Source organism: Mesitornis unicolor, unplaced genomic scaffold (genome assembly GCF_000695765.1).
Source record: "Mesitornis unicolor isolate BGI_N332 unplaced genomic scaffold, ASM69576v1 scaffold22603, whole genome shotgun sequence".
Classification (NCBI taxonomy): domain Eukaryota; kingdom Metazoa; phylum Chordata; class Aves; order Mesitornithiformes; family Mesitornithidae; genus Mesitornis; species Mesitornis unicolor.
The window spans coordinates 14,875-29,986 of NW_010172944.1; the positions used below are offsets into that span (position 1 = coordinate 14,875).

Here is a 15,112-nt window from a genome sequence, read left to right on the forward strand (position 1 = left end):
ACATACTAATGACCTCTGGAGACCCACGATGGTTCTGCTTTTCTCCACGAGAACTATTAGTAAATTGAGGTCATCCACCCAGAGGAAAGGATCTAGTTCAAAGAGCCTGGAGAGGAATCCTGGCCATTGTTACCCCTTGCACAGGCATCTCCACTGGCACTTGCCTCAATCTGCTCCTCTGTACATCAGAGCAGAGATGAAGGGGAGGATCCACACCTGGGATGAGTCAGTAAGGTAAACAGCGGTGCTTTTATTGTTAGCATCTTTCTCCAGCACTGCCTCTAAAATAAAGTGTTTTATTTAGAACTGGCATCCCAGGCAAGCAACTGCATTTCTGTCTCTGCTGGTTGAGAGAGAAGCACCAAACCAAACCTGAACAGCTTGGACTACCAATCCAGAGATTGCTAGTTAGGATGAGAGGAAACAACTTCAAGTTGCACCAGGAGAGGTTTAGATTGGATATTGGGAAGAAATTCTTCAGGGTTATCAGGCATTGGAATGGGCTGCCCAGGGAAGTGATTGAGTCACTATCCCTGGACATATTTAAAAGGCAGGTAGACATGGCACTTAGCAACATGGTTTAGTGATGGACTTGGCAGTGTTAGAATTATGGTTGGACTTGATGATCCTAAAGGTCTTTTCCAACCTAAATGATTTGATGATTTTTGATGATTTGATCATTTTTCAGAGGCCTCTTTCAATTCTCCTTTCTGCTTTGTCCATTCAGCCCTTCAGGGCTGTCTCTTTCTGCAGAGCCATCTTCAGCTCTCTGTGCTTCCCTGGGGTTTGTTAATGCTAAAAAGAGTCTATGTGATGGGCAATCACAAACAGCAGAGTCAGCACTGAGATTGTGTCTGCTTGGTCAAGTCCCTGAGCATTTTGGAGGTAAATCCCAGGGCTGTCCATGAGGCAGGGAGATGAACCCTCTTGTGCAAGAAATGAGAGCTTGTCTGTGTTCTGTGGGCACCTGAGGAGGAAGGGCAGGAGATGTGCCAGCACGGTTAGGAGGGGAGGAGGGGCTGGAAAAGCATGACCACAGCACTCAAGCTTGGACTCAAGTAGACTCTATGGTGAGCACAGGCCAAGAGGACTTGTAAGGTTAGCCATCGTGGTGGTTTGCAGCTATACATGCAACTATATGTTAATAAATAACACCAATACAACAACTGTCAAGAAATGGCATAGCCAGGACACCCCTTGGTCCAGTTTTGCTGAACACGGGCGTATAGCTGGACACCTTCTAAATCAACAGTTATTTCATCCGTCCTTGAACCTCCAGGTTACACTTTCTCCTAACAAAGATTAAACAGTCACGTTGCTAGTTTATCTCTCTTTTATGGTTTCCTTTCTGTATCCCGCCCACTCAGCCTTATATGATGTTCTCAAGCTTTTAGTTGACTACCGTTGCAATTGGCCCAGGATGGTGTTACAGTGCTACAAGTTTAGGGGGTATTTCAGTGGACTTGTGCAAGTTTAGCCAGTATTGGCTCTCAGAGGCTGCACAGGAAAGCAAGTTTTGTTGGTTGTGCTGCTCACAGAAACCCATCTATGTTTTTGCCAAATTTCTCCATCCTGGCACATAATTCTTGAAGTGGATGGAGGATCGTAGCTAAATGTACCACTGTGAGCATTGACAGTTCAGGTTCCATCTTCTGGGAAATGGCATGTGGATGTGACATTTGGCAATGGGAGGAAAAGTCTGGAGGAGAGTAAAAAGGGAGGGTATAAAGCTGCTCCCTCAGAGCCTGCAAGCACCAGAAGATAAATAATTTAGACCAGAGTTTTTAAGTAGACAGAATGAGACCATGCTGCTACTCTCCATAATCTGATCCTCTGAGTTCCTTTTAATCATCCTAAGAAATAATATGCAGATTTGGGTTTTAGCAGGACTTCCAAGTACTTGTCAAACAAAATCAATGTTTGTATTAAAAAACATTCTTTAGTGAAAATAATTTCTGAGAGTTCATGCAAAGCGAGTGTTGCTTCTGCAAAAGGCCTGGCTCATCTCTGGCCTGCACCAGACGGGATATTGGAAAAATAACCTGGTTATAGTATGAAGAAGTAAGGCTAAAGAGAGACATAAGTCACCAATTAAGATTTCAAACTTTAAAACAAATTGAAAAAGGAGTTAGCTACTGGCAGTCTCATTTATAAATGCTTGTCAGCATGTGGTGATAACTCCTTTTCTCGCTACCTGCAAGTAATGGCATAAATGAGCCATGACTCCTTGTTCTCTTTTCATGCTCCTCCAGCCTCATTGTATACACAGGGGTGAGATTTCTTACTGAGACATCAGTGTTGAGAAATGTCTCAGTAAGGAAGCTCCTATACCACATTTTTACCAACATAATTTGTTTCATTTCTCAGAGGTTCCCCGTCAGAGCGAGGTGCAGGCTTAGCCGTACAGCTGCACCTGATGTGCAAGTGCTTATTTGATGTTACCTACTAGCAAGCTGTAATAATACCCTGCCTCCTGCTATCGGTCTGCACTTAGCCTCATTTAGAAGACCAACCTTTGAACTCTTATTTGATTTATATCTGTACATCCACCTTGGGTAAGTCTTTTCTCAACCTATAAGTAATAGCCCAGGGTATAGGGCTGTAAGCGTTTTTTTAATGCTGCTACTGGTAATTCCTCTTGCTGTTTGGGAATGAATTTTTATATTATTTTATATAACTACTCTATATAGGTTTTTTATATATATAGTTTATCTATTTTTATATTGTTCTTTATATTTTTATATTATGGAAAAATGAGTATATATGAATTAAACAAATTATTTTAGATCCATAAAGAGTACCCATGGTGGGGAAGGCTATGCTGTTTTGACCTGAAGGGCGATGTTAGATCTTTTCAATGAGAAACATGAGTTTGAATAAATTACTAAATAATGAAAAAATTGCACAACCTTTAATATTTTCTCTCTATTTCTGGACAAACTTCAAAATGAAATAAATGCTTTGTTTGGTTTCCAGGGCGAAGGATAGTGCCTGTTCTTGGGCTCATTGGCTAGCTGAGGGGATTTGCCATAGCCCTGCTTTCTGTCTAGAAGAGACACTGGGAAGTGCAGTGCAGCTTAAAACACTCATTAAGCTGCTCTGGTTTGCACTGGAAGATGGGCTCCATCAATCACAGGGCATGGAAAGGGTCTTACTTTTGTTGCCCTGCATCCCAAGGGTGTTACACACACCAGCACTCCCTAGACACAGAAGCAAAGCAGCAGCAACCCCGTGCCTGTCTTGCATAATTTCATTTCTCCTTTCTTTTTCTCTGTATTTCTAGCTCCCACTTCTTTTTCTCCACTTGGTTTGTTTCTTGTAACAGTCTCTTGTCGACATTTTCCTGCTGGGCTTTCAGTTTCCCTTGCAGGTTCATTAAAGCTGCCTGCACAAATGCTGTGAGAAGACACAAAGCTCCCACTGACTCCTTGAGTACCTCAAAACAGCAATCAGTTAGAGAAGGGGAATCTGCTCCCTCTCCCTTGGCCTCCAAACTGCCCCAGAAGTGCCCAGCAAAGAGACTCACCTTGGCATGACCATGTGAGCAAGAGGCCTCAGCACAGTATTGGGCCTTTCGCAGGACAGGGCTGCTGCTGAAGCCCAGGAGGCTGTTGGAAGACTTGGATAAATATTGGGATAAATTCTCATCCAAGCATAGTGAGGTGTTTTGCAGCATGAAGTTAAATGTAGATGCCTAAACATTAAATTTTACCACACTGCTAGGAGAAAACTGATCAAGTGTACACCCCGGCTTGCACTGGGAAGGAAATGCAGAGGCTGTTGCTATGTGTTTGAGAGAGGCTGCGGAAGGCTTGGAAGGGCAGTGTGCCCACAGCTTAACTTGAGCACGACTGAGAAAGGACATTTTGGCTTACTCATGGAGTGACTTAACAGCAGCTCCCAGAGAAATAAACAAGTAATCTTTCCTTTCTCTACCAATGGATGTGCTGGGGATTTTCCCAATTTCCCCCCCTTCTCCATAACATACCATTCCCATTCTTGCTTCCTTCTGGAACTGTCCTTTCCCTTGAGGGAAAAATAGAGTCCCTATAATGAGATGCAGACTGTGAGCTATATAGAAGCACTTCAGGTTAGCACTTCAAGGTTAGTGGAACTGTAGTGCTGAACCTACAGTATGAAACTTCCAGGTTTCTTCCTCATCAGACCTTTCTTTTTCTCCTTTCTCTTCCTCCTCTCCTTCCCCATTCTCCTCCCCCTTCTCTTTTTCTTTCCTTGTCCCCTTTCCCTTTCCTGGTAAGGACAGTGCTGAACTAGGAGGTCATGTAAGCCACAGGTTTTGAGTTGGTCTAATTTCTGATGATCATACATTTGGTAAGGAGGGCTGGGTTTTTAAAAATATGTTCCCTTTTTTCCCTCTGTGGTCTCAACAACAACAGCAGAAAAGCAATTTAGGATGGTGGAAGTAAGTGGCCTGTCTGTGTTTCGTCATATTGGTTGCTTTCTGCAGCATAGAGTGCCACAAAACTTTTTGTTTTAAGTTAAAAAGTTACAAATGTGAAACTTAACCTAAACAAATTTAAAATATTGCAATAAAAGTAGTATTGTCATAAGGTGACGAATCAGATGATCTTTGTTTCTTTCCATAACTTGCTGAGGCAGGGAAATATTTTTTGACTCACCAGTCACTTCCAACATTTTTATTAGCCTCCTTTAAGTGTGTCAGTCCTAACACCACCTCTATCCAGAAGACAAATGGTATATTTTATATCTGAGTAGTAAAATGAGATGCATGTGAGGTGAGGTGTCTGTTCCAAATAGAGGTGATCAGAAGTTTAAAGCCAGACTTCTGCTAAAGGTGAGCCAGCATAATCCTGTAGATTTTCATGGGACTAGGATGGTTTACAGCAGACAAAGATTCAGCACTTCATACATACATACATGACTTGTTTCATGCTCATAATTAGGAAAAAGAAAGTTTTAGGGTAACAGATGGATTGTAACGCGACAACGTGTAGTTTTCTGGAGTGTGAAGGAAGCAGCTAGTACTGCAGACCTCTGCACAGTGAAGCCAGATGGTCTGCGATTAAAGTGCAGCCTGGCAAGTGCCCTGCCTCTGAGCCTCGCCTCCCAGCACCTGTGAAGAAACAGGATGCCCAGGTCCCTTCATGCCTCATTGCTGTGCCTGAGAACAAGGCTGTGTAGAAAGCTGCCTCCTACAGAACAGCTGCCCCGTTGCTGTGAATTAGGAATATGGTGAATAGCTGAGTATTACAGACAGGAAGAAATTAGCTTAAACTTGCTTCTGTCAGTCTGAAGGCATAGCATGAGTAGATCTGATACTTTCTAAAGAGAGGGCAGTGGGAGCAGAAGCCTTGTATTTTGGCTTGTCAGCCACAAGAGACCCCAGTGACAGGTTCTGGATATGTGCATGGTTTTGTCTGACTTTATGTGGATCATTGAACAGAGATGTTGCAGGAAGCCTGCTGTCAGTGGTCTGGGCTGCCTGCTCAAACATCTGAAACCTCACCCGGGCTCTGCAGAAGAGACCTTTTCGAGTTGCTGCATTACAGCTAATCCTTCCCTTTTCCTCCCCTTGTTTCTCTGGAGCCAGAGAGGGCAGGTGGCAGGTGGATCTAGCACAAAGCTAAAATGTAAGCGCATTTCGCACTGTGGCTTGGTGAGCTACAACGTGCAGGGAAACAGGAAGATGGCAGTACGTATGTATGTGCTGTGGGATTGGTATGTTTGTTCAGATAAGAACAGTTTACACTAGATCAGTGCCACCACGCCATCCATTGCATGCAAGATTGTTGATTCAGGTCCCCTAAACTGAAAGGACAGTTGAGAACATGATGATAGGTAAATATTGTGTTTTTTCCTAACATTTGGGCTAGTTGTTCTTTGTTTTCCCACCTAAAGCACTCAGGGCCTGAATCTGTCGAAGCTTCCTCTGAAAGCACGATTCTCATGTAATTAGATGTTTGCTCACTTGAGCCACAGTACTGGCTTTTCCTCTGCAGTGCTTTGATGTATCACTTACTTTTCCACACTGAGAGTCAGTTATTGTTATGGGCTTTCCTCATTTCCTGTACTGCACCCCAACCATTGAATAATCCTTGAATCTGCTTATCTTTCCTGTCTAAGCTACCAAATGCAGTTAAGAGCAATGTAGCAGATCTGTTTTCGCATTGTTTGGTAGACATGATTGCCACCTGAGGTATTTCTGTTTCTAGAAAACAGTACTTCTCTGGCTCCCAGGTACTGCAGTATTATTCACATTGCTGAGGTTTATAAGGTGTTTTGTGGTAGGTGCTGTAGAAATATCAAGTGCTGGCTGGTGTTCATGAAAAACAGACTGTTCCCTAAGAAATTAAAACTAAAAATATGTTCTTGCAGGGACCAAGATGTCTTCACCAAATGATGTCAGTATGGAAGAAATACCACTGGAAGATGATGAGCGAGGCAGCATAGAATACAAGATCCTAATGGCCTACGCTCAGCAGCGGTTATCTGTCAGTAAATATGGACAACTTCTGAAAAACGAGGCTAATATGCAGAAATCATCATCCTTAACCAGGAAAAAAGCAGATATTGACCATCAAATGGATAAAGATGGACTGATCCAAAGAGCTGTTTATCAGGGTGGTGTGATGCAAGAGCACAGCAAAAAGCAACCAAAAAGAAAATACTTGCCAGGATATTGTCTACCTTTTCTCTGCGGCTGCAGAGCAGAGCAGGAAAAGTCCCCAATGCAGTCACTGCCCCAGGGTCACGTGGCACGTTCTTTTGATTTTGAGTTTCAAAGTCAGGGCCTTCAAGAAAGGAATTCGCAACATCAGAGAAGTACATCTTAGTTATTTTATTTTGCTGTTTGTCTTTAAATCTCTCTCTAAATATATTAAATGGCTGGTGGCCTGTGGAAAGGCAGGAGGAGGAAGGCGGTTTCTTTCACTTTTTGGTCATTTCTCATGCTAGCTCTATTGATTTCCAGTTAGGAAGGCAGATTGCCAGATCTTCAGTAGTGCTTGCACACTGAAGTGACTGGCTTTTCTGCTGTGCATTGTATGATGATAAGTGTTGTATAACTGTACAGATTGCTTTTCCTGAGCAATTAGCTTTTTTTTTTTCATACCTGGTTAGAAAGAAATCCCAAAACACTGGCCATACTGAAGACCTCCGCACTAAAATCAAGGAAGAGAAATTCTTTGAAAGCCCATTCAAGGAGCTTTATCATGCCGTATATATTCCACACTAGACCAAAGTGCTAGACTCTGCTTGAAACTCTGGTGCTAAGCAGTTGGCAGTAATCACCCGCAAGCGCAGAGCAGCCCGTGTCTCTGGGCCACCTCTTATAACCCCATAATATATCTTAAATGGAAAGAGCCTTTCAGAGTTATCTAAATCTCCTTTAGACGTTGCTATTATATGAAGCCTGAACCTGCCTTCCCATGTGCTGGAAGAAGAGCTGGCAGGTGGCTGTAAACCTTGTGGCAGCGCCTCCCACTCTCTTTGCTGTAGCAAGGTCGCTGTTGGAGTCCCCTCACCGAGGGATGCCTTCAGCCAGTGAGGGTCCTGGACAGGGTCATTACATGAGGTGGATAAAGCCAGTCTGGCTGCTGAGTTCTCCTGATACTCTTTTCTGCTTAGTGCAACAGTGCCAAGGACACAAGAAGCTTTATGCTAGAGGTGCCTGTGAAGTGAAATCTGCCTCTCTTTTGCTCAGGATTAGCCTGTGGGAACAAGGAAAAAGCATCCAAATACACCATCATTTCTGAATCTGGACCTATAGATTAACTAATCGCAGGAAATACCACTCTCACAGTAAGGTCTGAGATTCACAGTCTTATAGAACAATACTCTCACATTTCTTAATATATGGTGTGCTTCTGGCTTGCAAGGATATATGCTAGTGAGCAACACTCACACTTGCTTCTGTATGGCCCCTGTATAGGTAGCTGCTGCTCAGATACTAGAGAGGGGGTTGTACTGTGTTAATTGTCTCTCTAAATTATTACCAGCTGATCTAAAGGAATAGCAAAGCCCCAGCATGGGGAAATGTATCTCTTGGTATCCTCTGGGCACTTCCACCTCAGGGAGCATGCAAATGAGTAAATCACTGAATTATTTCCTGAAAAGATTAATTGCCGTCTTTATTTCTCACTCTTCTTCCCAATCAGGAGAAACAGCAGATGTCAACCACATTGCAGACAAACTTGCCAAGCTTGTTACTTCCAGATCCCAGGAATTTCCTTCACGTGTGTCATTCAGGGCAGTGCTTCAGGGCTCGTATCAGAAACAAGATGATAGCGATGCTGCTGGTGGAACTGAGGGCCAGGAACTCGGTAAGGATGCAGAAAATCGTGCTCACAGGCAGTGTGTCAGGTTGGGATTGGACACTGAGGCACTTTCTCTAGACACGGTGAAGCACTCGGGACTTCTGCAGTGAGACGCTCTGGACGAGAAAGTTTGCTCTGCTGGTTTTTGCTCTGTTGCCCACATTTCAGGGACTGCTCTTTGTTGCAGTCTTCTACCAAATCCTGCCTGCTACTGCAATTAAAGGGAACATTCTGAAAGATCCAAGGAGGTGTGACATGAAAACAGAAGGACGAAGGTAAAGGGGCATACAGTGACAGAGCAGTAGTAGGAGTGGCAGGGCTAAGAGCAGACTAATACCCCAGGGCTCGAAGGCCAAAGACCAGTCCCGGGGGCAATAATGTCTCAGTCAATCCCTCTTTGGGGACAGGACAGCACTGTTCAACAATCTCCAAGTCTGAACTGTTTGTCTTTCATGACGTCTGCAGAGGTTTAGTTTAATGCAAGGATTCTAGGGATTTCTGGTGTCTCTGTTTAGGCAGTTTTCTATCACTCACTGAGGAAAAGAAAAGGAGAAGACCCCTGGGTTGAAATGGAAACACATTTAATAAAAGAATAAACTAATATTAGTACCAATATTAATATAAAATACACAAAGTTATACTCAGCCCATATAGCGGTTGTGGGCTGTGTGCTCCCAGCAGTGAACGCTCAATGACAAACACTGCGAGTACCACAGCTCCAGCAGGAGCGTGATGGTCACAACAAACGGGGCAATAGGGCTCAGGAGCAGAACAACAGGCAAGACCCTCCAGGGATGATGACCATCGAGGAAAGAGGGCTGTCCCTTGCAAACTTTCCAAATCATAGTGAGCGTGACATTTATGGTATGAAGTAATTCTGTTGGCCAGTGTGGGTCATCAGTCCTGATTTTGCTCCTCACAGCTTCTGCACCTGGCTAACTCACAGCTGCTTGTGAGACCTTGATCTCTATGGCAACCTGCACACCAGTGCTGGCCAAAAACTACAACAAAGTGTCTTACCAACTTTGCTCCTGCCAAGTCGTGTGCTGCAGTCTTCTCAAAAACGCAGCTTTCCTGAATAGAAATTTGATTCTATGATTCTACCCCAGTGAGACCAGGATATCTGGTTACAAGAGGGATTCTGCCATACTTGCAGTTTCTCTAATCCAGCAAACCCAGAGCTGTCCTAATGAGTTGTAGAAGGTGTAATTGGTAATGATGAAGGGATTTTTTTTCCTAATTTTAAGTCCATTTTCAAGGGCTTTGGCTAGCTGCTCTTTTGTTCTGGCTTGTTGTCACACATACATCAAAGCCCGAAGGGCTGGCAGTGGGATGTTAAAGCCCCTGCACTTTCCCCGATTCTTAAGTGGAACAAAACATCAGGTAGATAGAGAAATAGCATTGCTTACTCCACACAGACTAGAACAGTGAGCTTCTGCTTAAAGCCTGGATACACAACTCTCCGTGACTTTGCCACAGAATTGCTTTTGCCACTTTGCTCTTTTCAAGATTAAGTGACACAAAGGCTTTTGCTAGAGTTTGCTATCTGGATCCTAGTAGAAGGCTGTGACATTTATGTTACTCCTTTTTTTAACAGATGAAGAAAAGATAATACAAACAATAGTTTCATTGTTACGACAAGCAGGGGACCAACTAGAAGAAAAGGTAACTCTTTCTGTTTCCAGGAGCTACACAGGTTAGAGAGTGAAAGAGAGATTACACTTCTCTTGGAAGCAATTGTTTAGTAACCTAGCATGCTCTGTCTCCTGAACTTCCCTTTCTGCATCTAGGGCTTTCCGAAAACTTTGCTGTTCACCCACACTCTTTCTTGAGAGCAGAGGACTAGCAGAGGTCTCTATTGTGGTGGGGGAGAAAGGCAACAAGGTTGTGCATTTCAATGAGGAGTCACTCATATCATTCCCATTATGTTTCATAGGACGTTGATCACTTGACTGACTCTGAGAAACTCCTATGTTCACATTAAATTTGGCAGACAAGTTGTTATCAGCAGAGGGAGGGAAACTCTACTGCTTTGAGAGCTGATGTAGAGAAAGGGAAATAAATCTTCTGAGTGCATTTTGAAAGCCCTGCTCCAAAACTATAGAAGAACCCTCTCCACATGCATCCTTTCATTGGAATGGGTGTTTTCTCCATTAGAAATATAGGCACTTGTTCCCTTTACTCCCTCCTTTTCCTGCCCTTTCTGTTCTAGAAAGGTATACCCCCACATGTAGGACATGCTCAGCTCTTGCATCAGAAAAGTACCCACATAGAGTAAGAAGCATCATAAAGACCATGGCTGAGCAAATGGAGCTTAGCATGGCTGCTGTTGCCATGCTTCTTATAACTGTGGCCTTTCGTGTCATCCTCACACTCCTCCTGTATTCCCACGGCTCCTCACCTGCAGGTCTCAGTATAGCATCATACTTGTTTTGCTTTGTCTCTCTCTGCTTCTTGCATTCAAATGCAAAAAACAAAGCCACCTCCAGAGCCTGAAGGAACAGCTTTGTATGAAGGTGTGGGGTTTGTGTGTCATCTCTTGCATTAAACACCGTGATTAGACTATATTGCATGTATTATCTAGAGATGCTTTCCTTTCCTAATGGGATGGGGAAAGCAATTTCAACAAAAGTGGCTCAGTTTAACCAAACCTTATTCTTATTTTCAGATCAAAAAGGACAGGATTTTCTATCAGTATTTTCAAAACATGCTGTCCTACAACTCCTTCAAGAGGATCACGGATTTGTTCCTGGAGGATGTCTCAGGAGATTCAACAAGTGAGCCAAGAGGCCAAGTACAATGCATGAAAGTTGCCTTTACAATGGAAGTTGCCACCAGACTTAACACTGTGGACAACCATCCTATGAACCTGGTGTTGGGCTTTGGATCAAAGTACCTCAGAGAACACTTCAAGCCATGGATTCAGGACCAGGGTGGCTGGGTATGCATTCTGCCTTCCCTGACTTGTGCATAGCCTAAGGCACCTTCAAGCAGCACACTTTCACCAAACTAACACCAGCCAGATGCAAACCAAACCAAACTGTGTATTCTCTAACACAGCATGTACTCCAGCTGTGGAATTACTTGCTACAAGATAACTTCTGCTACAAGTTCTTTATTTACATAGGTCCAAAAAATCAATAGGAGGCATCCATGGAGGGTTGTTAAGTATAAAACAGCATTCTTGGCACAGGCAGTCTCTCCACCACAAATAGTTGAGGGCTGGGAGAAACACTAAGAAACTTCACGCTTGCTCTAATCCTATTCATCTCCACAGCACAGTAGTTCAGCAGCTCATACAACCTGTCCTTATGGTGTGGTATGCTTTCACTTTCCCTGTACGCAAAGGCATTTGTTTATCTTCGTATCCCTCTTTCAGAGTCAGTTGTGCAAGGTGCTCTTTTGGCAGTAGTGTTACTGACCTGCTGCCCTTCATAGCTCATCAGCCTGGGTTTGCTGTGAGGCACTTGCAGTGGAGATAATCACAGAATGGTAGGGGTTGGAAGGGACCTCTGAAGATCATCTGGTCCAACCTCCCTGCCAGAGCAGGATCACCTAGACTAGGTAACACAGGAACACGTCCAAGTCGGTTTTGAATGTCTCCAGAGAAGGAGACTCCACAACCTCTCTGGGCAGCCTGGTCCTTTTGTGCTTCATGAAATGAATGAACATTCAGCAGCTGTACAGCCTATGACCATTGAAACAGATCGCATGTGAGGTTAGGAAATCCTATTGGCTGACCTCACCAGATTTGAAATTAGGATGAAGGTCCTCATTGCTTTTATAATTGTAAGTTTTCTTTCAACATTACAGGAGAAGGCTTTGACTTCACTGGATCAGGAAGAAGTAGAATAATCATGACTGAATTCATAACTCTTCAAGGTGAAGGAGTCTTCAATCAAAGAACACACAGGATCTTACTGCAATCTGGTCCCTGAATGATTAGTGGCTATGTATTTTTTTTTCCATGAAAGGTTGGAGTGTTGCATGGCTAACTCTGATGGGTACAATTACACTTTCTTAAAGATCATATTGATGTTGAAGTATTCTTCAGTGGACACAAAGGCATCTCCAACCCTGGAACATTTAGCCCCATGGATAGTGATTTTAGGTATCTTTCTCAGTAGAGATGCTTGCCATTACTCCTGTGGATGGATATTGAAATGCAGACTGGGAGAAAATATCAAAGTATACAATCAAGAACCACTGGGTTGTGATCAACCATCAAACAAGTCAGACAAGTGCTGCCACCTTTGTGTGGTTCATCGTGGTACCATCCATTACCAATCCTACAATCTCTTGTTAGAAGACATCTACACACTGCTATCAGTTTCCTCTCTCCTCCCCTCTTCCTCTGATTAGATTCTCCAAAGTACTGATGCCATTTTATACTTCTGAAAGGAACTGAGTAAGGTAAATGAGGGCTTTTTACTCCAGTGCCTTCCCCATTCCCTCAAGAAAATAGATTTGATCTACCTACAGATACTTTTAATTTAAACTCCTCTGTTTTAAGCACCTTCAAAGCATGGCGCAATAGATGTTGACTTTTACAGCATAATTTTGTCCTTTAATGTGAAAGATACAAACATTGTGTAAGCTTTATAATCCAAGAAATTTAAAACTTATCCTACCATGTCAGTTTTCCTACTTATTCGAAAGGAGCTCAATGCTCTGTGTAATCTCAGGGATTTCCTCAATAAACTGCATTGGCCCTTCAGCCATTGAAAACAAGTGATCTGTTTAGAGTTCTTGATGTGATTCGCTTCTGTGATTTTCCAGTGCAAACAGGTAATGTTTCCTGAACAGGCTCTCTGCCTCTCGGTAAGATGACCTTCCATTACGGGTACTCATTCTGTGTGTACAAGTGCGTTAACTACAAAGATTGCATGAAGAAGTCATTAACAAATTAAGAATTTGAATGACAGTGATAAAAAGCATTTTAACCGGATGTGTAAAATATGCAATGCTATCAAAGATCAAGTGTTTTTTCTAATAAACCTTAAACTTTCAACTCATGTGTAGCAAACTCTGCCTCTGTTTGGACATGTATGTGTGAAACAAAGGGCAGGGAAGTTGGAAGCGAGTTATCTTTGTTTCCATTCTTCAAAAGAGTTGGGAAATACTTGATATCTATATCAAGACTATAAATCTAAGATTCCCTTAGTTTTTAAGAATATTCACTCTTCCTGATCACTTCAGATGTCCCCAAAGGGGGGATGATTTGTGAGGGAGAGGCAACTACTTATCTGAAAGTTAAAATGTTGATCACCACCTTCCATCTCTTCCTCCAACGTCCTTTTCCTATGGAAAAAAAATATTGTGAGGTATTGTACCCTCCCACACATTGGAGGCAGCTGCTTTATTATAGATTTGTTTCTAAAGCAGGCTTGTTAGCTAGATCTTGGCTCTGAAGAACTAGATCTGACTCCATTTTAATTACACTAAGACCAGACTCAGTCTGCTAGCTTACACCAGTTTGCCATTAGTTGAGTGCTAGCTTAGGGAAGTCACTTTTTAAATTTTGCCTGCTTGAATAACAGTATGCTATTCAGCAAGGTGCAAGTTCTGTGTTCGTGAGTGTGGTTTCCCAGCTGAAGATTTAGCAGCCCTAAACCCACACTTGTCCCTCATGCCCAGTTCGGTACCTCAGGGACACTTTCATGCCAAGAGTAGAGCCAACAGCAAAACAGACCAACTTGAGTGGGAATGCAGAAACTGGCCATCTAAGAAAAGATATTCAGCTGATTCTCATTTTTCTCTGGGTTGTTAAGAGGGATTTTTTTCAGTAGCAGCAGAGGCCCGCATCGGAAATCAGCCAAGCAAGAGCTGTTTCTCATTTAGCCATTCTTACATTTGTCATCTGCATCAGTTAGATTTTAAGAGCAATCTACTCCTTTTATGGCAGGGGTCTGTGGTAACCTTCTCGCTGGAACCATGGCTTTGGTTTATTCTAAGAGCAGTCAGCAAGGCTGAGCACTGAGCTGCTGCCACTGCTGCTGCCTGGCACGAATTAACAAAACTCTGCTACTGCCTCAACCAGCCTTTGTCTTGCCGTCTTTTTTTTAATCTGGGGTGACTACACCAGTGGCAGACAAATGCCTGTGCTTCTGGTATGTATGGAAGTGGAAGGGATGTTGTGAGGAAGGGTGACTGTCCATGCCTTCGTTTTACGTTAATGTCTCACAAGACATCTTTGTCTGTGTTTAGCTGTAGGACCCTCTGGTGCTGATTTGGGGTGTTACTGTAAAAGATAGAGAAGTTTACTCTTAAAACAGGAAGTGTCACTTGGGATTTTTCTTATTGTAGATCTACCCAGATCAGCATCATGCAAGTTGTTAAATCAGCAAGTTTAACTTTAAAATGAGTGGATTTTGCTGTGGGTTAAGGTTGCAACAGCAGAGTTTAGCCCTGTGCAGGTGATGCTGGGATTTATTTTTGGAGGACACTAGAAGTGTCCTGCAGCTGCCCTCTGCACTGCTTTAAAGGGAGTCAGTTCACTGGGGCAGCCCATGTTGCTATCCAGGAACTGCCATCCCAGCCTAAAGTCACCCTCAGAGAACCGGGGCTCCAGCAGAAAGCAGGACCTGCCCCGGCTGCCATTCCCTGGAGCAGCTGAAGTGTCACGTAAGGAGATCCTGCTGTCCACCTGCACACATGGAGCACAGAGGGGCTCTGCCCTGGCTGCAGGGCCCCTTGCTCCAGAGAGTAAGCACAAGGCAAAAATAGTAGAAAGCAGCCCAGAGCCTTCATCCAAACCCAAACATTTCACTTGTCCATTACTTGCCTTTGCTTGTTGCCAGAGGGTTGGATTTCTT

At 43.4% G+C, this 15,112-nt stretch overlaps 1 protein-coding gene across 1 annotated transcript; it reads left to right on the forward strand.

Annotated features, from left to right (window-relative positions):
- The first annotated feature begins 6,365 nt into the window (after positions 1–6,365).
- BCL2L14 (BCL2-like 14 (apoptosis facilitator)) lies at positions 6,366–12,152 on the forward strand. The gene is made up of 5 exons (XM_010180570.1): positions 6,366–6,765; positions 8,055–8,303; positions 9,895–9,962; positions 10,966–11,238; positions 12,111–12,152. The coding sequence occupies exons 1-5, from the start codon at positions 6,366–6,368 to the stop codon at positions 12,150–12,152; spliced, it is 1,032 nt and encodes a 343-aa protein (XP_010178872.1).
- The last annotated feature ends 2,960 nt before the right edge of the window (positions 12,153–15,112 follow it).